Source organism: Diabrotica virgifera, chromosome 4 (assembly GCF_917563875.1).
Source record: "Diabrotica virgifera virgifera chromosome 4, PGI_DIABVI_V3a".
NCBI classification, from domain to species: domain Eukaryota; kingdom Metazoa; phylum Arthropoda; class Insecta; order Coleoptera; family Chrysomelidae; genus Diabrotica; species Diabrotica virgifera.
This window is the reverse complement of record NC_065446.1, coordinates 161,531,828-161,555,928: the sequence shown is the minus strand read 5'-3', so window position 1 is coordinate 161,555,928 and position 24,101 is coordinate 161,531,828. Positions and strand designations below refer to the sequence as shown.

Genomic DNA, 24,101 nt, shown 5'->3' with positions numbered 1-24,101 from the left:
CATAACATTTAATTACTTATGATATATTATTATTTATGATATAATTGCACATTAAAACATAATTATTAATTCTAAACTACTTTTCATAATAGAAATTTTCCATATTATGAATTAAAATACGTAAATATACAAAGTTTTCGTTATGACAACGCTCGCATTTTCAGCTTGTTTAATCTGAATTTGTTAAGCAAAGCAAATGTTATTATTTACATTTGAGTTTGACACTTCGTGAATGTCAAATTAAATTTTAAATTATTTAGCTATTAATAAAATATAAATGACATTTTATAGTGAATTTAATTATTATATAAAATAATATGTGTAATAAATGTATAAAAATACAATTTGAGTATATTTTGAAAGCAATAATACATATTATACTATATTAATAATGAATCAGTAGAAACGATTATATTTAAATTTGGTAAAAACTCCACTCGACCAGCGCACGACCACACAACTCAAAACACAAGTACGCAAATACGGTTGCGTGCAGCGTGGCCCAAAGCCGTGGAATTTACGAGACTCGCTCGGTCTGTAGATCCAAGTAAGTTCATCAGTAAAAAGTATCTTTATCATGTATGTATTATTTATTTTACAATATTGGAAAATTGTTATTTAAAATGTGGTTTGGAATAAAAAAGTATGTTCTGATATATGAAATTACATCCTTCTAATCGAAAAAAATATTTGACGAATTTTCTCAAATTATTATTGATACCAACATCATTTTCATTTATAACTCTTGTATTTTTAATTTGACGAAGAAAAGTTATTCTTCATAAAAATCTTTTCTTGGTCTAAGATTTATGATGCAACCATCATGAATCAAATTTTATTAATTTTATACGAGGTATGTAAAAAAATATGAATTTCGAGTAAAGTATCTTTATAGTTCACAACATTTAAATTAGAATAATATACTTGCACATTAAAACATAATTTTTAATTCTAAACAGTTTTAAAAGTTTTCGTTATGATAATGCTCGCATTTTCAGCTTGTTTTTAATCTCAATTTGTTAAGCAAAGCATAGGTTATTTACATTTGAGTTTGACACTTTGTGAATGTCAAACTAAATTTTAAATTAAGTATTAATAAAACATCAATGACATTTTTGATAGTGAATTTAATTATTATATAAAATAAATAAGATGTTCAAAAATACAATTTGAGTATATTTTAAAAGCAATAATTATTTATTAACAGCTTTAAAAAGGTTTATAAGGGTATACGGCCTCCCCTTTATGATAAATGGACTGTTCCATTTACTATGAAATAAAAATATAGTCGGTTCGCTAAACTCGACACAACTGGCTATTAATTGTAATAGGTATTTTTTTTTGTTTTTGCGAATTTTGCCAAAATTGACAAAATTACTAATTATTTAGTAATTATTAACTAATTAGTAATTATTTTTTTTTGTCAAATTGGCAAAATTATTGACTAAAATCACTAACCAGTTGTGTCTGAGTTTAGCGAACCGACAGTATATGAAATAATATTGTTTGGTATAAAAAATGATGGTCTGATATGTGCAATTACATCCTTCTAATGGAAAAAAATATTTGAAGATTTTTCTCAAATTATGAATACCAACAACATTTTCTTTTATAACTCTTTTATTTTTAATTTGACGAAGAAAAGTTATTCTTCATAAAAACCTCTTCATGTTCTAAGATTTATGATGCAACCATCATATGTAAAATTTTATTAATTTTATACGAGGTATATAAAAAATATGAATTTCGATCAAAAGTAAACTACCTTTATAGTTCATAACATTTGAATTAGAATGATATAATTGCACATTAAAACATAATTATTAATTCTAAACTACTTTTCATAATAGCAATTTTCCATATTATGAATTAAAATACGTAAATAAACAAAGTTTTCGTTATGATAATGCTCGCATTTTCAACTTGTTTTTAATAAATGTAGCAATAACTCCGAACTTATGGCATTTAGATATAGGGAATATATCGTGAAAAATAATCGGTACTTCTTAAAGAGTTCAAAACGTGAAAATATACAGGGTATTCCATTTGAAATAAGAAAGTTCGTTAGATTTCCAGAAAAACGGAAGATCTGACAACACCGTAATTAGCACTTTAACATCGGCCGCATTAGGAAACCCCTACCTGCCAAAACCTATAAACATCGTGCATGCCGTTTTCGAGGTAATTGAGTGTTTCCATACATAAAACTCACTCTGGATAGTAATTTAGGCACAAGTGAGACAAGTTAGAAGTAGTACAAATAGCGCAAATCAATTTATATTGATTAAGCCTGGGTTTACAGTTTACTTTAATTATTTTTGACACCCACTTCATCTTTACTCGTTAGGTTAGAGGTCGCTAAAGGCTAGCGTTGGCATGATATTTCAATATATTTACCAACCAGTAGGTGCGTTTTGATTCAGTTCAGTCTTCTTACGAGCCTCTCCGATGACGGATAGACCTAGAAACACTTATCAGAGGATGGTAAGAGAATCAATTTGAATCGAAACGCAACCGTCTATGTTTATTTTGTTTCACGCTCTTACTAGGTGCAGAGTACAAAATGATAGCGGTTTAAATGGGTAAGCTGTTGATGCATTAGTGGAATTCGCGGTGTGCAAGTACTTGGAATGGAAGGCAACTTTCTTAAATAATTCATATTGTCAATTGTAATTGTCAAATTGACGTACATTTCATATGTACTGTCATAAAGAAAAATTATATGTTGCTCCACAATATTGATATGATATGCAATTATTATATAAAGGTAAATTTAATTAATTGTATTTTGCTTGCAGTACTGCATTTTAATAACTAATTTTATTTACTACATACAATTGTTTACGTTTTAATAACATAACCTGAATCTTATTTTTTCTTCTTATTATTTTTTTGGACTATGGCCTTGACAATTATCCAGTAAGCAGGACTAATATAATTGGCCAATATAATTAAAAGTGCGAATAAAGTTGCAGAGAGTAGAAATAGGTGTCGATTTGCCGAACTTGCACGGTCCATTCCTATACTTCGTTTCACGTTAATAGCCCGGGAGGTAGTGTCAAATTTACCCGGAGCATTTTAGCATGGCTCTTTCCTTTTTATTTGGTTAGGTGTTCCAAAGCTTATTGTAGCGATCACGCTACTAACTAAATTAATTTAATTAAAATTGGATTAATAATACCCCTTTAAGTTTTCCCTTAACTACGCTTATGCTCTTGATCCAATGTTGGACGACATCAGGTCGAACATCGAAGAGGGGCAAGAGCCAACGCTGGCGAAGCGACAATGAGAATGAACTAGTTTTGGTCAAACTCTGGGCGAACACGCTGTGTTTTTTTTTCGTGACGTATTTGGACGAAATTTGGGATACAAATGGAACAGATATATAACTAAAATCAAGGAACACTAAGACCATTTTTTTTGGAATAGCGATGATATCAAAACTCAATTATCTTTGGTTTTTTCACATAAAAGAAGTTTAATGGCAGCGTGTTTTGCCTTTCCAAATTCCGTCACTTAGTTATTTAGTCACGTAACGTGACTCTATCACGTTAATTATGTACCAGTTAGATTGCTAGCCACTCTGTGATGGTTTATCCCTAGAGTGGGCTGTTTTTGTTGGATAATACCCCATACCTAATTTTACTACAACCAGCATCTTCACCCACGACCTTACAGTAGGACTTACTCACCACAGCAGCCAACCAGCGTTATCGTGTCAAAAGAATTCATCTCTATGGACTTGCAACCCTACTTTTAACCAGCTGTTGTGTAAAAGCTAAGTTTATTTACTTTTTCATTATTTACTTTTGGGTAAGATATATTTGCTACAGTGTAAACTTTTCGTATGCATACGATCAGGAAGAGTACATATATTTTCGTGATAGATAGGGTTTTAGGTCGTTGTTTTTTTTTCTCTTTGATTAAATATAAGTAGTAGTTAGTTCAAATAAATAAAATCAGGTCTTGTTTAATAATCATAAATAATTGTATCTTAAAATTTAATAGGGAATCGGGTGTTAAAATTTTGTCGCGGATTTTAAATAGGGAATACGTCTAGTAGGTTTTTTTGTATAGTATATAACGAGTCACTGACCAGCTCATTTATATAGACCTTTTTGCTATTCCAACGGACTTTGATTTTGGATTTTGTGATAAATACCTTTACTTAGCGCAGTGTGTAGTGGTTCATTGCATGTTAGTGGCTTTTTGGTCCTGTTTGACCGTTACACCACCCACTATCACTGTTATTGTGTTTATAGAGAGTTATATGTAGCTTGTAATATATATAACATATTTATTATTAATATATTTGTATGTATTAAGGTTGGTGTTTTATTTCAGCCTATATCACTTGTATATAAAATAGCAAGACAAGGTTAGTATTTAATATTTTGTATTTCAGGTGATTGTATCCAGTGTCCTTTAGTTCCTGTTGTTCGTTACTTCAAAAATCTCGAGCTGTTCAAATTCTGGGCCCAAAACTTCGTTTTTTTTTTCGCTACAGTTAAGTAGAGTGAGCTTTCAAATATTGTGCCCCAGAAGTTGAGCTGTCAGAGTTGGCGCCCATTTTCTTCTCTCTTTATCGTCCCTTTTATCTCGATCTCTCTCCAGTGGTCTTACCTAGTTGTATTAAGTTTTGTATTAACAGGTCTCATTTTCTGCATAGTTACTATAATTATCAAATCTTTCCTTTTATATCTCTAAAGCCAATATTCGGTGTATTGAAGCTAGCCCGAATACTCACTTGAGATTTAGTGTCTCTCTGCCTTTTTGATTTTTCTTTCTGAGCTAAGCCACTCTTCATTTTTGTCTTAAATCTCTTCTCTCCTATTTTCCCCATATTTCGATATTCTTTTATTTAAAAATCTCTATACGCAGAGTATAGAGGTTTCATTATTAACAAATGGTGTGTCAGCTGGCCCAAAACCGGGGATTTTAGCCAAGAAAAGGTAAAATGTGAAACTTGATGGAAAAACGTTACAACTTATATGTCAAATATTTATCTCCGTGACTTATGTGTATAATAGCCAAGAATACCTAGCTACTGGCTTTCACCCAGACGACTCGGGTTCAATTCCTGGCCCTGATATTCATTCTGCTTTTAAAATTGACATTTTGATTTGAAAAATAATTATTTTTTGATAATACCACGTTTTTATTATTTATACGACACAATATAAAAAAGGCTGTATGTCTTTTATATAATCGTAAACATTGCATTTGATCATATATTCAGCTGACCCTTTTTTATTACAATCTAAAATTTAATTAATATTTAATAAACAATATTTTTTTTGTGGTGTCTGCGTAAATAATGATTACTAGATTGATCGTATTAACTTAGAAACCTTCCCGGGTTCATGTACAACAACTTTGTTTGAGGTCATCATATTATGATCATTTTTATATATTATAGAGAACAAGAAAATATTTAGATAAATAAGGGGTTGGTGATAGAAAAGTGAAAAATTAGGGTAAAAAAAAATAAAAAAAAAACGTCGGGGGGCAACCCCCTTTTTCACTTAGCTTGGTCGTACTAACTAAGGAAGCTTTAGGGGATTATGTACAACAACTTTGTTTATTAAGGAGGTCAATCATAATAATATTATGATATTATCATATTATGATCAAATGCTTAGTTTACGGTCATATACAAGATATACAGACTTTTTTATATTGTGTCGTATAAATAATAAAAACGTGGTATTATCAAAAAATAATTATTTTTCCAATCAAAATGTCAATTTCAAAAACAAAAAAAGATTTTCAGGGACAGGAATTGAACCCAAGTCGTCTAGGTGAAAGCCGGTAGCTAGGTATTCTTGGCTATTATACACGTAAGTCACGGATATAAATATTTGACATATAAGTTGTAGCTTTTTCCATCAAGTTTCACATTTTACATTTTCTTGCCTAAAATCCCCGGTTTTGAGCCAGCTGACACATCATTTGTTACTAATCTTTGGAACACCTAACTAAATAAAATGAAAACGGCCATGCTAAAATGCTCCGGTTAAATTTGACACTACCTCCCGGGCTATAAGTATAGATCGTTACGCTTACGGGGATCAGTGTTGCCAAACCTCTCGCGCACAGATGGATACTCGACTGCCGATATACGATTCATTCTAGTCAGTACGGCGTGGCATCGGCGCGCTTCTATCGTCCATAAGAAATACATGCGGCTATCTCCGCAATGTTCTATTTTTAACGTGAAACGCTCTATAGCATCTGCCAATGGCTTGATTATACTGGGCTTATAGTCCAAGTAATGAAGCTTAAAATAGGATAAAACCTCGCAATTTTTACAGAATGGATTGATTTGCTTGAAAATTTGAGAATAAGTAGTGGATAGTTCAAGGATCAAAATCTATATCATGCCGAAAGGCGCTTTTACCATGGGGGTGGTTGCCACCCCATCTCGGGGGTGGAAATTTTTTATTATATTTTAATCGCAAATTTGATAAAAACGTTCATTCTAAGCAAAAAACGTTTTATATATATTTTTTGATAAAATTGATAGTTTTCGATTTATTCCCTGCCGAAAGTGTTAGTTTTATATCGAAAAAATCAATGTTTTTAATAAGTTTTCTGCTAATAACTCCAAAAGTTTTCGTTTCTCAAAACAACTTTACTTAACAAAAATGTACCTTTTGAAAAAATAAACAAAACCGTTTCTTTAAATTTTCAAGACCAATGAATAGTAATCGAGCTATATTTTATTATATGTTGGCTCTTCTTCGTCAAATGCTAATATAGTTTCAAAGTCAAAAGACGGAAAAACCATGCATATTTCGAGGACAACTTGTTTAAACTAATTTAAAGTACTTAAAAATAGCTATCTCCAGAAATAAAAAAAAGTCTCTAGCTCAAAAATTAAGTGACTTATAATGAAAAGAATGTCAGGCCCCATTTTTTTCAGAGAAAAAGTGATCGCAAGAAACCCCCTAATCACCACCATAATCAAAATTAATCATTAACCTTATTTAATCTTTTTTATTTATGTATTATTAATGGGTTCTAGAAGTTTGACTGACTTGATTAGTTTTAAAAAAAATGGAGTTAAAAATGAATAACTAATTTTTATAGTTTGGAAAAAAATGGCCTTTTCTTCAGAATAGCAAGATTAGCATCAGAGATACTAAAAAATGTTTAAAAATTATAGCTTATTTAATTCCCTAGAAAACAGTTTACAAAAATTTTTTCTACGGCAAAAATTGAGTGAGATATTGCCAATTAGAACTTGTAATAACATACAATAACAACATTTACCAACCCTTTCAAAGTCACCTCTTTTTGCGACTGAGGATTTTAAATATATTTAATATTAATACGCTTATACATCTTATAACAACCTACAAAATTATTTTTTACAATACTTTCTAGGATAAAAAATAAAAAAGTCACGGTTAAAAAATCAATATATTTTTTTGAGAATTAAAATTGGAAGCATAATAATGTAAGTTGGCGGTGTTTTTAGCCATTGGGCTTATTCATTCTTATTTATTTATGTATTAATGATAGATTCTAGGAGTTTGGCTGGCTTAGAATGATTCGTTTTAAAAAAACTGGAGTTAAAAGCGAATAACAAATTTTTGTAGTTTGGTAAAAAGTGCTATTTTCTTCACAATAGAAAGATTAGCATCAGAGATACGAAAAAATGTTTTGATATAAAATTGTAGGTTATTTACTTCCCAATAAATTGGTTTAAAAACATTTTCTCTACGGCAAAATTGAGTGAGTCGTAAATGAGTATATCGAAAAACATTGATTTTTTCTATACAAAACTAACACTTTCGATAGCGAATAAATCGAAAAATATTAATTTTATCAAAAAAATGTGTAGAACATTTTTTGCTTAGAATGAACCTTTTATTAACTTTTACGGTCAAAATATAATAAAAAATATCCACCCCCGAGATAAAGTGGCAACCACCCCCATGGTAAAAGCGCCTTTCGGAATCATATAGATTTTGATCCTTGGACTATCCACTACTTATTCTCAAGTTTTCAAGCAAATCGATCCATTCTGTAAAAATTGCGAGGTAAAAAGCTTCGGTTCCTGACCTATTACAGGTTGTTTTAATCTTTATGGACACTTACTTCATATTTTTCCGTTTAAGGCCTCTAAAGGCCTAACATTATATTATTTCAATATACACGAGGAAAAAGGTTTTTCTGTACAATAGTTGCCAACAACCATTCAACTATTCAACATGTGAGCAACTCATTTTTGCGACAGATGGTACCCAGGCTACGGCTCCACGGGCGAGAAATTGACGCTAGCAGTAGCCGTAAAACGAACTTAAGGTTCCGCGGAACGGAATAGGAATAGCCGAACTGTACCGACTACAGGACTTGTGCGTAACAAGTCCTGTAGTCGGTACAGTTCGGCTATTCCTATTCCGTTCCGCGGAACTTTAAGTTCGTTTTACGGCTACTGCTAGCGTCAATTTCTCGCCCGTGGAGATTTGAATAATACATGTGGTATTTTGTGGATCCATGTTTAATTTCATAATTACTATTCAATGTTTCCATGACTAAGTTTAAAGAGTTTTTACCCTAATATTTTCATTTTGGTTGTTAGCATGCCAGAATCTTATCAGCACTGATGATGATCTGTTATCGGATTGAAAACTAGTTCTCTTGTGTGTAGCCCTTTTTAGGGAATTTTAATAAATATACCTTTTATAAAGGATTTTACTTGTTTTTTATAGTTTCAAAATTTATAAATCACCTAAAAAGTAGAGTTGATTTTTTCGTGAACAGATTAACGCATTCCGCTATTTTTTTATTATTTTAGTTTTTTTTTAGTACACAGTGGGGCAAAGGTTTACTTAAATTTCTTCTTTGAAATTATACCGGGTGGAAGAAGAAAAAATGTTTGTCTTATGTTAAGTTTGAGGCATCCTGTGGGGAGGATGTGGTATAAGTATGGGTATACATCGAAATGGTATTGTAGTCTTATGTATTGTGAGCATTTTGTTTTTTGAATGTCCCTGATATCTTTAGAAACAAAGAAAATTTGCGGATTTTATTCTTTAACAGGACGTGCTTTAACTGAAACAAAACTAAATTAACAATGAAAAAAAACAGTTAACAATTCTTTAAAAACGGAAAGCATACAACGTTAAAAATTCTGGTGGACAACTTAAGCGGTATACACAACGCAACATAATAGAGACGAGATTGTTTAATGGAGGCTCTGTGATGTTTTGGGGTGGAATTTCCTTGAGAGTAAGTACGGATTTGGTGTCTACGTGGAGGTTCTTTAAGTAGCGAGAGGTACATTGCGCAGATTTTTTTGAAGACTTTGTTCCTTTAGCACTATGATACATAAAATAATTTCATCTTAGTGTACGATAAGACATGGAATCCTCACCTATCGCATGTCGTCAGTTAAAACGCATATTATAGATTAAAACTGTCTAGTTTCTCTATTATTAAAGATATCAGAGAAACTAAAAAATAAAATGTTCACAAAATATGAGACTACAGCACTATTTCGATGTATTTCGGTACCTACCTTTGTACCATTACCTCCCTACAGCATGTCTCAAACTTTTTTGTTTCAAAACACTACTTTTTGTTTCAAAAGATATCAGGGGTATTCAAAAAACAAAATAACCACAAAACATAGACTATTATACGATTTCGATGTATATTTACACTTGTACCTTGTTTTCTCTACAGTATGTCTCAAACTTAACATAAGAAAAACATTTCTTTTCTTCCACCCGGTATAAGCACAAAAAAGAAGTTTGAGTAAACATTTGTCACAGTGTGTAAATACCATAGTAGAATGTAAAATAATAAAAAAATAGCAGAATCTATTCATCTGTTCATGAAAAAATCAACAATGAAAATGAGCACAATTTTAGGTGATGCATAACTTTTAAAACTATGTTTATTTACCAACAAATAGCAGTTTGTAGTTTGTTCCAGTTCTGTCTTCTTACGAGCTTCTTTGATAACGGGTAAAACTAGAAACACGTGTCAGAGGATGATAAGAGACTCGAATTGAACTCAAACGCACCCGTCGATGTTTATTTTTTTTTTTTTGATTTTATGTTATCTGTACATCTGTGATCGTCAAGCGTCTCAACGTTAAATTACTGCAGTATTATCAAGTTTTTAACATTTCTTCGAGGCGGAATGGATACACAGTAAAAATAAAATAGAATAATAAATGCTAAAGTTAACAAAACTACATATCTCTTGAAAAAGTTGAGTATAGATTACGAATCCAGAGGGAACTACCTTAACCTTTTAAAACACCTAACGGGCTTCGCCAGGGAGACCCTCTCTCCTGTAAACTGTTTAATCTGGCTGTGGAAAAAGTAATGGGTATATCACAAATCACAAGCAGGGGTTCAATATACAAATAACAAATTATATACCTGTATCCCGCGTACCAAAAAAAGTTGATTAATAGCAAGCTAAATTTTTTTTAATAGCTTAACGGTTTCTGGTCGGACAAATTTTAATGTATGGGAACACTGGAACATGTGTAATGACAGAAATTATGTTGGTGATAAATAGCAGTCTGATTTTTGCATGAGCGTTTAATAAAAGAGTAACAAACCATTTGGAAGTTCTGTCGGACAAAATACATGGGACGTTTTCATAGTCTGACGTTCGAAACCTCTAACCCAGCGATACTCAACCTTTTTCTTTCCTGGGCCACATAGTAGCCATTGCAACAGCTTGCGGGCCGCAATCAAGGTGAAGTAGTATCCAGTGTGTTTCATTGGGAAACGGAAATATTTAAATGGTGAATAGAGGTAAATGAGGCGGTTCTAGACATACTGAATTTATTGCCCCACCAATTTTTATAACCGAGTTAAAGGGTGTTTTACCGATTTTGCCCATTTTTCTGAACCCATAACTTTAGAACAGCCTTGTATATTTTTTTGAGATTTGGTACACATATGTCACATTTAGAACCCAAACCACCCATCTACTAATCACAAGAAAAATCCAGGCCCGGATTAAACATAATTATATACTCATTGTGACCTGGAAACAACATCCTGTGTATTGAAATTTTCAAAACCCGTTTGCACATTTGAAAAGAGCACAAAAACCTAATTTTAATGGTTCGCTTCTATTTTTTGTGCAGAAAATTTAATAAGTTTAATTTTGAAATTATGTCAGAATTTTTAAGAACTCAAACTCAATACTCGAACTTTCAAAACAAAAATTTCGATATAATTTCAAAATAAATGTCATTAAATTGTCTGCGCAAAAAATTCAAGCGAGCAATTAAACTTAGTTTTTATGCTTTTTTCAAATGTGCAACGAATTTTGAAAATTTCAATATACAGGGTGTTGTTTCAAAGCCATAATTAGGTATTTTAATTTTTTTTTTTGTTAATCCGGACCTCAATTTTCCTTGTGATTACTAAATGAGACGTTGCAATGTAGTAAATAAGTATTGATAATATTGCCTGCTTTTTAATCAGAGTTCTTAAAAATTTCAATATAATATCAAAATTAAAGTCATTGAATTGTCTGCCTCACGCACAAACACGCCTCAAACACATCGGCACACTATCAAATAATTTGAAAAACATGAAATTTAACAAATAATTTGATCGTTTACAGAGCCCTTTAGTTAGCCTTCGGGCCGCATAAAAAACGCTAGAAGGACGCATGCGGCCTGCGGGCCGCTTGTTGAGTATCACTGCTCTAACCTGTTCCACAATTAAAACTTCTCCTGTTCCAGTGTTCCCATAAATCAAAGTTTGTCCGACTGGACACCGTTAAGCTATTAACAAATTTTCAGCATGCTATTAATCAACTTTTTTTGGAACGCGCGATCCAGGCCTATTAGTGCAAATCCTTGCCTATGCTAATGATATCAATATTCTTGGGATAACGGAAAACGTTGTACGAGAGAAGTATGAATTACTAAAAGAATCAGCTACAAAAATGGATTAATAATAAACATCAACAAAACAAAGTACGGTAAAACCTCGATATAACGGACTAATTGGGGGGACGGGATGTCAGTTAAAGCCGAAAGTCCGTTGTATATAAATAGGTTTAAAATCAATCAATTTTTTTTTAATTATGTAGGTACTGTAGTTAGAAACAGTGTACAAATCTGTAAGTTAAAAAAGGAATAAAGTTTTGTTTGCTACTTCTTTACTTCATATAAACACTTTCTGCAAAATACTCATTTATTTGACAAAATTATTCACTGATTCATGAGTTGAATAAGCGATCTATTTTTTGTCAAAATATACCATAATTAAAGTTGCCATCTTTTGAATTTAGAATATTTTCAGGGCGATTAGCAGGAGCTTTGTATAAAATCAATAAACATTTCATCTCTTTAGGCGGTATTACCAGTTTCTTCTCTTGAAATTTTCTCACTGCAGGTACAAATCCTTTAAAAACTAATTTTTGAAAATATCTCTGGTGAACCATGCCCTATTAAAGCTATATTATGAAACGGGCAGATGATGCTTTGTCATGATTATAATATCTTTGGCAATACTAAGTTTACGAGATTGACCAACAATAATAGTAGTCAATCCATGCGATCCATCGGCGTTAGCACAAAGCAGTGCTGAAGTCCTTGTCGTTTTTCCTTCTAGAATTCGATTTTTCATATTTTTTGCATTTATTTTTTTTTTACATTTGATCTGTTTTTTTGTCCTTTATATCACAAGTCCGTTAAATAGAGGTCCGTTCTATCGAGGTTTTACTGTACATGAGAATAAACATGCAACCGCAAATCCTACGGCCACTTGTTAAAGAAATTGACGTCATTGAAGCAATTACCGAATTTGTATATCTGGGAGCGCTCGTCAACACTAAAAATATCACTACCTTTAATATGAACCGCACAATTTGCATGGCCAGGTGCTATATTATTCTCTCCTTCTATCTCCTTCTTAAATACTCAATTGTATCGAGATATAGAAAGATAAAACTCAAGGAAATAATAATACTCCCAGTCATATGATTTGTTTCAGAAACTTGGGCTCTAACCAAAAGTAATGAAAACATATTCGGATGTTCCTAAGGCGAATCTATGGAGCAATCAAGGACAATGGGTGGGGACAAGTGGATGTAACAAAATAACACAGCTAGATACTCCTTGATAGATCCATTGATCAGAAAATAAGAGAAAGGTCTAGAACAAGGTTTCTTGATAATATCGATGAAGACATGAAAAATATGAGCTTGGTGAAGGAAGCTAGGACTCCACCAGAATGATGATGATGGTACTGAGTGAGAAAAGAGCTTTCAAATAATATTATAGTACCTACTTTACATATAATTCCAATAAACTAATTTGATAAAGTGAGTCTCGCACATTACTTTTATATTTTAGTGTTGTAAATATTTAATACCTGGTTGCACCAACAAATTTTAATGTCCAGCTTAGTCCAGCTCAGCTTATAGATAGGGCCGCCTTGCGTCTCAATTACGTTGCACTATAATTTTAGTTTCTTATCTAGTCACGTCATAACTGAGACGAAGTTTAAGATGCAATCCACGTGGTATTCCATTGTGGCAAACTAAAAATTGATCTAAGGCTCAATGGTGTAACGCGTACGTTTCGTAAGCTGAGCTTACGTCTTCTACTAAGGCATGTCCTAAGCTTAAGATCTGTTGGTGCCACCAGGCATAAGTGCCTTCGTTCAGTAATATATACAATTATAAATTTAAGATTTATGGATCAGAAAATAGTTAGAGGGGATGTTTTTACTTACAGAAGAGCTTCTTCTTATAATATCACTTTCGCTTTTCAGTCTTCCTATGCTACCTAGCTGTTTCCCCCGAATTTTTTCCATTTCGTGGGTATTGAATTTTTCAAGCGCATCATCTACGAATGTATCTGGAACTTTTTTCTGCCATACTTTTATTTTTCCTATATACAATACCTAAAAAATTATAAGTAACTTTATTACTAAAAAAGAAAACAACTAGTGTTAACAAGAAGTGGGAAGGTATAAAAATTTTAATAATACATGTTACATGAAACATGGACCAAAAAACTTAGAGAAGCCTGTCCGTCCAAGTCAACAGAAGCACAAGCTGTCTGATTTCTCCAATATTCTAGGAAGAATAGGCGGCTGTATGTGAAAAGGGATATAAGTCAAAAAAGTATAATTTTGGGAAAACGGGTTTTTGTGATTTTTGTGACGTAAATGCAATACAATATTATTTTTCAATAAAATGTGTATTATCTTCTATGTATGACCTAATTATGTCGCAAGAACAAATTTTTTTAGTAAATATGGAGTATATCGAATATTCTTTGAAAAAAAATAAAACATAATATGTTATGTTCCATTATAGAGAGGTATATTACTCTTTTCACAAATTTTTTTTATTAAAACCTAGGTACAAATAAAACATAATATCTAATCTAAAAACGTCTAAACAATAATAAATTACTAGTAATAATAATTATTACTAGTAATTTATTATTGTTAATTACCCTCTGTTAGTTATCCTCGTGGTCAGATGCATTTGGAAAAATATCCCTTACACTATCTGTAGTAGGCAAATTTTTGTAGAAGTCATGAAAGTTTTGATTTATATATTATGCCAACAACTCAATTAGGTTCTTTTTTCTCTTTACTAATCGGATTGGCATTTTTGTAACACATGGGTATGTTAACATGCCGCGGCCACTCTTTTTATTTTTTAAATAATTTAAAGATTGAAATGGCTCTTCTTCTCTAAGGGATGTTTTGTATAATATTTGGCCAGGAACATTGGTATATCTTAACCATTTAATGTCCTTCCAAATAACTTTCTGTCCATCTTCATTTATTTTCTTTGCTAGAAAACTGATTTGAGAAGAGCGTATTCAAAAAACTCAGATATGTCCATTTCAGTTACGTCAAAGGGATTTTTAACACCACAAAGCCTTACGAGATTCATCCAATCTCTTGGATGTTCAATGGGACAAGGATATCGTTTTTTCTTTTTTTTTTTTTTCGATAATCGAGTGGTCGCTGTCACACTCCATATGAGTGTGACCAGGACTTACGAATTTATGGTCAATGTGTTCAAGACTGGAATGTTCTTTTAACGCAAGCATGAACATTATAGATACATAACAATTCTTGTTTTGTCCAGCACATGTATCTGAATAAAATGTAATTGTTTTTGTCGTGGATGGAAGCTGTTTAATGGGTTTGCTTAGACACGATGCTATTTGATTGGCGCCTCTCGCGGCAATGGCTTCGTGCCACATATGACATAAAACCCATAAAATGTAAAAAATAGATGCTAATGACACACGATAAGTGCAAAAGTATTCAACTTGTAACAATTTATCAACCGGTTAAAAATGTGTAAACATGCATAAGTATGCATAAGCTGTTTGTGTAAAATTTCGTTTTTACCAAATCTTGTGAAAGTTCACATATTGCTGTTGTCATTAAATTATTGTTGTTCTGAAGCTATTTTCTTGTGGCATTTTTATAATCAAGTATATTCAAATGGGAAATAAGCCACAATTTTACCTAAAAATGATTTTATTAACGTTTCGACGCCCAAGTCGGGTGTCGTTGTCAAAATACAAAATAATACTAAATAAACAAAAATGTTGTTGCTTAGTAAAAAATTCTTCTAATAATTTATTTAATCTGACTCATTTATATCGGCAATTCAGACACGTATTATAACATTTTAAAGTAGACGACTTTAAAATGATATTGCCAATATTGATGAGTTGCGTTCCTGGGACGACTTTACTAAAAGATAGTTCATTCGATTACATGAAATCAATCCCAACTCAAGAATATCCGCCACAAAATATAATAGCATGTGATCTGTCTTTAAAAAGACAACCAAATGCAACGGTGGCACTGAAATTCTCGCGTTAGAGATTCCATAGTAAATCACGAGGGAAAACCAGGAAAAACCTCGTGATACTATCCCGACATCGTAAGTATTTGGGTTTACATTTAGTTTACTCTCAAAACTAATACCAAATTCTGACTTGATATTTTAAATTTTAAACAATACTAAAATACTAAATATGTATTAACTCGATATGTTACTGATTTACTAATTGTGGTATTTTCTTTCTATTGACTTCCTCCTTTAATATGGGTAACCACATCCTACTGCATTCTACCGAGGAATTTGCGACACAATTGGTTTCATTTAGCATAATTAGAGCCGCTTCTTTGATTTTTCTCTTTTTACTATCTGCTTCTTTTAGGACTATACTTGAATCTCTCCACGGAACTCTATGTTCATTATCCCATGCGTGTTGACATATTTGAGATCTATCAAATTCTCTATTTTTTATATAAGACTGATGTTCATTTACTCTAACGTCTAATGGTCTTGACGTTTCACCTATATAAAATTGTTCGCATTCACAAGGTATTTTATAAATACAATTCTTTGTTCTTTCTTGTTCACTGTTAGGTTTAGTTTTAGATAGAATAGATCTCAATGTGTTTGTTGTTTTGAATGTTGTTGATATGTTGAATTTATTTCCTATTGTTTTAAGTTTCTCGGATAGTCCTTTTACATATGGTATTGATATTTTCCTCGTATTATTTTTTGTGAATGTTGTAGGATCCCGTTCTAAGTTGTTCTGTTCCATTCGATCCAATCTTGACAATTCCTTATTTATAAACGATATGGGATAATCATTTTTTAATAAAACAGATGTTAACAATTGTTTTTCTTCTAAAAATGAATTTTTGTTAGAACAAGTAATTTTGGCTCTATCATATAAGGATTTAATGATTCCCTTTTTAACGTTGATGTTATGATTTGATTTGTAATTGAGATATCTGTTGGTGTGTGTTGGTTTTCTATACACTTGAGTCTCATATCCAGTATCCTTCTTTGACACCAAAACATCGAGGAAAGGTAGGGTGTTATTGTATTCCTTTTCCATTGTAAACTTTATTGTCTCTTCTTGATCGTTTATAATATTCAGGAACGTATCCAACAATTCCGATCTATGAGGCCATATGGAAAACACATCATCTACATATCTCCACCATACTGTGGGTTTTAAATTTTGTTTAGAAATGATATTAGTTTCGAAATCCTCCATAAATATATTAGCCAATAATGGAGATAAAGAAGAGCCCATTGCGAGACCAAAATTTTGTTTATAGAATTCATTATTTAGTTGAAAATAGGTATTATTAGTACATAATGTCAATAACTCCATTATAGCTGATACATTTAGTCTTGTCCTAGTTGTTAATGTATTATCATTTTCTAATTTCGTTTTGATTATGTTTAAAGTTTTATCTAATGGCACATTTGTAAATAAACTGTTTATGTCAAAACTTACTAAAATATTATTTGGATTAAATTCAATATTTGATAATTTGTTTAAAAAATATTGTGTATTTTTTATAAATGTGTCATTATTATTTGCAAATGGTTTTATAATATTTAATAAAAATTTTGATAGTTCACTACAAGGAGAATTGATGGTACTACAAATAGGTCTAAGTGGAATATTTGCTTTGTGAATTTTCGGTACTCCATAAAAATGTGGTGTCTTACTGTAATGAGGTGACATTAATTTTCTTTGATAGTACGTTAGGTCATTTTTAAATTTGAATAAAGTTCTATAGATTTTGTTTTCCAGTGTCTTCGTTGGGTCCTTCGTTAATTTGGTATAAGGTCCATTTGTAATTAGATCTGTAATTTTGTCCTCATATTGTACTTTATCCATTATTACAGTTGCATTTCCTTTATCCGCTGGTAGGATTGTTATGGAGTCATCATTTTTTAAAGTTTTTAAAGCTTTAATTTCCTCTTTGCTGATGTTCTGTTCAATTTTATTAGATTTTTCCAATTCAAGTTTGCATAGTACCCTATATTGTTCTTTTTCATGAGTTGGTAAACACTGGGATATTTTTCCACTGCGCTAATTATGTCTAATTTTGGAATAGATGGATGAGTGACAGCATAGTTTAAACCTTTTGATAATACCAAATTTTCCGTTGCATTTAAATGTCTATTTGATAGATTGACAACTGTCGCTAATATGTCATTATTTCTATTTAGGTTATCAAAAGTATGTATACTATTTTGTTCTAAAAGAATATTAAATTTATTTCAATGTATATTTCTTTGTTTCTGATATGAATTTTGATAAATTATGTGTAAACTAAAAATAATTCGATCAAAATCAGAATTTGATATCATTCCGTAAAGCAAATCTTCAATACTTACGATGTCTTGTTCAATAAAAAATAAATTTGATCTATGAAATTGTAACCTTTCCCGGATCATTGACACACTGGCTCTATGTAAAATATTTTGGAGTCTTCTGCTTGAGTATGTTGGCCGTAACCTCAAGCCTTTTGGTATTAAATTGTTGTCTCTACATCGTCTTAAAAATTTAATTGAATTTTGACAGTGTGCCAATTTCTCGTACAAAGTTTCCAATCTCCTAAAATTTTGACAAACGCTAGGCCCATACCGGTTTCTTAATGTTGTTCTGAAGCTATTTTCTTGTGGCATTTTTATAATCAAGTATATTCAAATGGGAAATAAGCCACAATTTTACCTAAAAATGATTTTATTAACGTTTCGACGCCCAAGTCGGGTGTCGTTGTCAAAATACAAAATAATACTAAATAAACAAAAATGTTGTTGCTTAGTAAAAAATTCTTCTAATAATTTATTTAATCTGACTCATTTATATCGGCAATTCAGACACGTATTATAACATTTTAAAGTAGGCGACTTTAAAATGATATTGCCAATATTGATGAGTTGCGTTCCTGGGACGACTTTACTAAAAGATAGTTCATTCGATTACATGAAATCAATCCCAACTCAAGAATATCCGCCACAAAATATCATAGCATGTGATCTGTCTTTAAAAAGACAACCAAATGCAACGGTGGCACTGAAATTCTCGCGTTAGAGATTCCATAGTAAATCACGAGGGAAAACCAGGAAAAACCTCGTGATACTATCCCGACATCGTAAGTATTTGGGTTTACATTTAGTTTACTCTCAAAACTAATACCAAATTCTGACTTGATATTTTAAATTTTAAATAATACTAAAATACTAAATATGTACTAACTCGATATGTTACTGATTTACTAATTGTGGTATTTTCTTTCTATTGACTTCCTCCTTTAATATGGGTAACCACATCCTACTGCATTCTACCGAGGAATTTGCGACACAATTGGTTTCATTTAGCATAATTAGAGCCGCTTCTTTGATTTTTCTCTTTTTACTATCTGCTTCTTTTAGGACTATACTTGAATCTCTCCACTGAACTCTATGTTCATTATCCCATGCGTGTTGACATATTTGAGATCTATCAAATTATCTATTTTTTATATAAGACTGATGTTCATTTACTCTAACGTCTAATGGTCTTGACGTTTCACCTATATAAAATTGTTCGCATTCACAAGGTATTTTATAAATACAATTCTTTGTTCTTTCTTGTTCACTGTTAGGTTTAGTTTTAGATAGAATAGATCTCAATGTGTTTGTTGTTTTGAATGTTGTTGATATGTTGAATTTATTTCCTATTGTTTTAAGTTTCTCGGATAGTCCTTTTACATATGGTATTGATATTTTCCTCGTATTATTTCTTGTGAATGTTGTAGGATCCCGTTTTAAGTTGTTCTGTTCCATTCGATCCAATCTTGACAATTCCTTATTTATAAACGATATGGGATAATCATTTTTTAATAAAACAGATGTTAACAATTGTTTTTCTTCTAAAAATGAATTTTCGTTAGAACAAGTAATTTTGGCTCTATCATATAAGGATTTAATGATTTACCTAAAAATGATTAATAAAAAATCATTTTTAGGTAAAATTGTGGCTTATTTCCCATTTGAATATACTTGATCATTAAATTATTGTTCAAAATTATGTGATATATGTTGACTTATATCTATTAACCCAAACGCAAATCAGAAAAAAATTGGAACGCTTTTGATCATATGTGAACATATACCTCTATTCACAGAATATTTCATTTATTTTGACATATTATAAAGTAAACATAAGCCCGTATTACTTTAAAAATCTTATTTTTAGTCAGTTATATCATTTTACACATACCAAATCGCGCGTAAATATGTGTGTGGAACGACTTGTATCTCTTTTCCTCTAAGTGTAATATCCATTTTTGAAATGTATGGTGTACTTAGCTCATTTTTCGACTTACATCACTTTTCACATACACCCGCCAACGGAAAAGTATCAACAGTCAACCACCATGGGAAATCATTTTGTCCAAAAATAAAAAATTAAACAAGTCTGCAAGAATAATTCTACGCCTGTAAGGAAATAAAGATTTTTGAAATTAAAGAATAATAAGGACATTGAAGGCATTTAAAAAGCGCTGGTTCAGAAGGAGTGAAAACTTTGTTGTGAACTTAGAGGATTAAGAGAAAGGGCATGTAATGAACAAATATATATGACGGTGCTGATAAAACAGTCTAAGTCTTGAGTAACACCGCTAATGGTATAGACAAGACTAATAGAATACATACCAAATCGAACTAACAAACGAATAATAAAAGGAGATTCAAGTAGATTCAATTCAATTAAACTAATATATTATTGTGTATCATTTTGTCAATCAAAGATAGAATAAAAATTTTATTTTTTTTAATATAACGCAGGCACATAAACTTGATACACCCTGTATATTGATTTGTAACTATTTATTAGAAGTTAGCTTTTAAGCAGTGGGTTTATCCTTAATGAGTTTTTCACTAAAGAATTAAAGACATTAGTAAATAAAGTGATGTGAATAGACAATTTATTTCGGGATTATAATTTTAAAACGGTTGCTTTGTTACGGGCGAGGCCAAAAGCCACAGGTAATTATTATATTTAGAAAAGTAATGTAGAGAAAGTTGGAATTTTACTTTGTTTAAGCCCCAAGTAAATTTGTAGAATTCCCGAAAAGTAATTATCATGAGTAGAAGTATTTGTTTGGAAGGATGCATGGGAATTTCCAATGAAAAAAGAGGAATGGGGAGAGAGAAATGTTTCTGATTGGCTTAGCAATTTGAAATGGGGATGAGAGAAGGTTGACTGTTCAGATAGTTTGGAAAAGGAGATTATTATGTGCCCGGCATCGCAGAAGAGCAGTCAAAGTTTTCGTGAATAGTTCAGAAGCAAGTACCAGTGGCTGTTTGATAGTGAATAGTGTAGCTGAAAAGTGGAACGAGAGACAAAATTATTTGTGACACCAAGTAAAAAAGATACTTGGGTCTCAGGAGTCTATTATTGTGACAAAGAGAGGAGAGAATTTTGGGGTTTTTTGGAACGAGTACTGGTTACAAGAGGCCTGGCTCTTGTTTTGGAGAATTAGTTGCTGGTATGCTGCTGGATTGATGCTGAGAACGGAGAGGGCTTTGATGGGTAGCCTAACATAATCAACAAGGAAGAGCTGTTTGGGTCAAGAGGAGACATCATTATGTGTGAATCAAAAGGTCAGTCAATAACTTATGTCATAGATTTTCTTTATGTTCAGAAGTTAATTTTTTTGAGTAAAAGCATATGAACTAAGATTCCAATATTTCAAAAATTTAATAGGAAGTATAAGTAGTTTTGCGAATACTTAAATTTATTTGCTTAGTTTGTTTTATCAATTTTATCAAGAACAAACCGATAAATATTTGTTGAATTAAAAATAATTTATGTGGTAAAAGTTTCATTGGGACAGTTATCCCCACAGGATTTGATTGATAAATTTTCAGAGTATTGCTTTTGATAATAAAAGATATTTGTATTTGCTTATTTATGGTATTTCTATTTATTTCCTTTTCCTATTTTATCCCGATAAAGATCAACTAAGAGATACTGAAACCACGAGAAAGGATAAGTATAACCTAAGATCATTTAGTTATTTTTTTTGTATGATAAAAAGGCACCCTGAGATTTTCCTTAATTTTATGTATGATTTGCGACAATTGAATAATTAATTAAATAAATACTAATTAATATAAAAGTAAGAGAAAGCAGATCATAACAATACGTTAGTACGATTTATTACATGAAGAACAGGGAAATTTGTAGACAATATTACTACGCGTACCTAGTTCTGATTTATCATCAATTTTTGAAAAAAGATTGCTAATTGTTAAAGATCTGGGGATCCACATTTATTTTAAAACAATTATCATTATTGCTACTATTACCTTGTAAATTATTTAGTACCCTAATCAACCACGGAGCAATATCTTTGGTTTAGGGTATTGAAAAATATCTATTTAAAATTAGAGTATTAGAGGCCCTGTCATTGCCTGGGTCAACAAGATCAACATTGTTAGTCACGGGGGAAGGTGTTAAGTCTTCATTATGTACTACTTATGTTAAACAAGATCTTGTGTGTTTGGATAAGAATTGGAGATAAATAACTTGTTTAGTACTTCCAAGTTTTTGTTCTGGAATGAAGGATCTGATAATTTGATGACTCCGCTTTTTATGTTTCACTAACTTAACTTTGGTGGAATGTTATGTTGGTATTATCAATTATTTTAAATATCTGCCTGAATGAGCAGGTTTCTGATATCATCCTCATTCAGGCAGGTATTTAAACTACCATTCATATCAAAAATATTCCACCAAAGTTAACTTGATGTGAGTGAAACCGATGAAAAGCAGAGCCATCAAATTATCAGATCCATCATTCCATAACAAAAACCTGGAAATACTAAACAAATTATTTACCTCCAATTCTCATCCAAACACACCAATTAATAAGATCTCACGTTGTTATTAATATAATCTCACTATATCTTATATACAGTGATCAGCGCGTTAATAACCAGAAAAATAACAAAAAAGATGGAAAACACGTTGTAAAATAAAAAGATATAAAACTAGTAGAGGTGTAAAATTATCAATAGGAACCTATAAATTTACATGCCATTACATACGTTACCACCTTTAGACGTTTCCGAGGAGTATGACAACTGTCACTGTGACAGGAGAATTTTATAAAATTTTATAAGTATTTTATATTTTAATTTATTTTATATTATTTTATATTTTATATAAAATTTTATAAAATTCTCCTGTCACAAACTTCTAAAGGTGGGAAACTCTGTAATGTAATGTAAATTTATATGTTCCTATCGATAATTTATACCTCTACTAGTTTCATCTCTTTTTATTTCACAATGTATTATGTTTTTCATCTTTTGCGTTATTTTGCCGGTTATTAGCGTGCTCATCACTGTAAATCACACATTAATATTAATAATTATTAATAGATACCGAATATCAATTTATATTTTGGATTATTTACATACTTACTTCAAAAAAGTTACTGGAACTTGGAGATATATCTACACACAACGATGTTAAGTTTGCTGCGCTGCTCACCGATCTCGTAGGTGTTTGTGTCTGTTCCTTCATTTGCTTATACAATTCTGTCACCTGTAAGAAACAAAAATAGTAAAACAATATGTTCACAAATACATGATAAACTAATTTATTATGCTTGACAAAACAACTAACGTTATAGTAGGGGAGGAAAGTATGCTAAATGTGCAGTCACTCGAGCGCTTTGGGGACCTATTGGGTTGTGAAGAGTAGGTTCTAAAACCAAAAAAAGTTAAATAAAGTTTTCCATTTTAGTGGGGACTTTCCATTTTTAATTTAATTTTGCATTTCCAACAATCGTTTTTTCCGATTATAGCGCCATCTATCCATAATTCGAAAAAATGTTTCAAATAAAAGTTACTTATTTTTACGTAAGGAATCCGAATCTGCAATAAAAATGGGGCTCCTATTTAAAATTTTAAAGTAACCCCCCACCCCACATCTGTGGGGTGGGGGTGCCATTCGATAGATTTTTTAAACATATTGAATAAGTGTATTTTTCAGTTTTTCGATCTGATGTTCATTTCGCGAAATATCGCGGGATTCGTATTTAAAATTTTAAATTTACCCCCAACCCTCTCCGTGGGCAGTCGTGTTTAATATCATTCGATAGATTTTTGACAAATATTAAGCACGTATTTTTTATTTTTTCGATCTGACGTTCATTTCGCGAAATATTCGCTTTTTTCTTGTGAAACTTTGTGACTCTTCCATTTCCTTACGGCCCGCCCTAAATCGTCAGATTTTTGAA

General features: G+C 31.4%; 1 protein-coding gene across 3 annotated transcripts in view; it reads right to left on the bottom strand.

Annotated features, from left to right (window-relative positions):
• Positions 1–24,101, bottom strand: part of LOC114330762 (TBC1 domain family member 1) — a 537,565-nt gene that overhangs the window by 93,787 nt on the left and 419,677 nt on the right. For all 3 annotated transcript variants that reach the window (XM_050648467.1, XM_028280173.2, XM_028280172.2), the window contains 2 exons: positions 23,282–23,404; positions 13,734–13,904 (listed from right to left, as the gene is read on the bottom strand). In XM_050648467.1, coding sequence (XP_050504424.1) covers positions 13,734–13,904; positions 23,282–23,404 — 294 coding nt within the window. The remainder of the gene's footprint in view (positions 1–13,733; positions 13,905–23,281; positions 23,405–24,101) is intronic.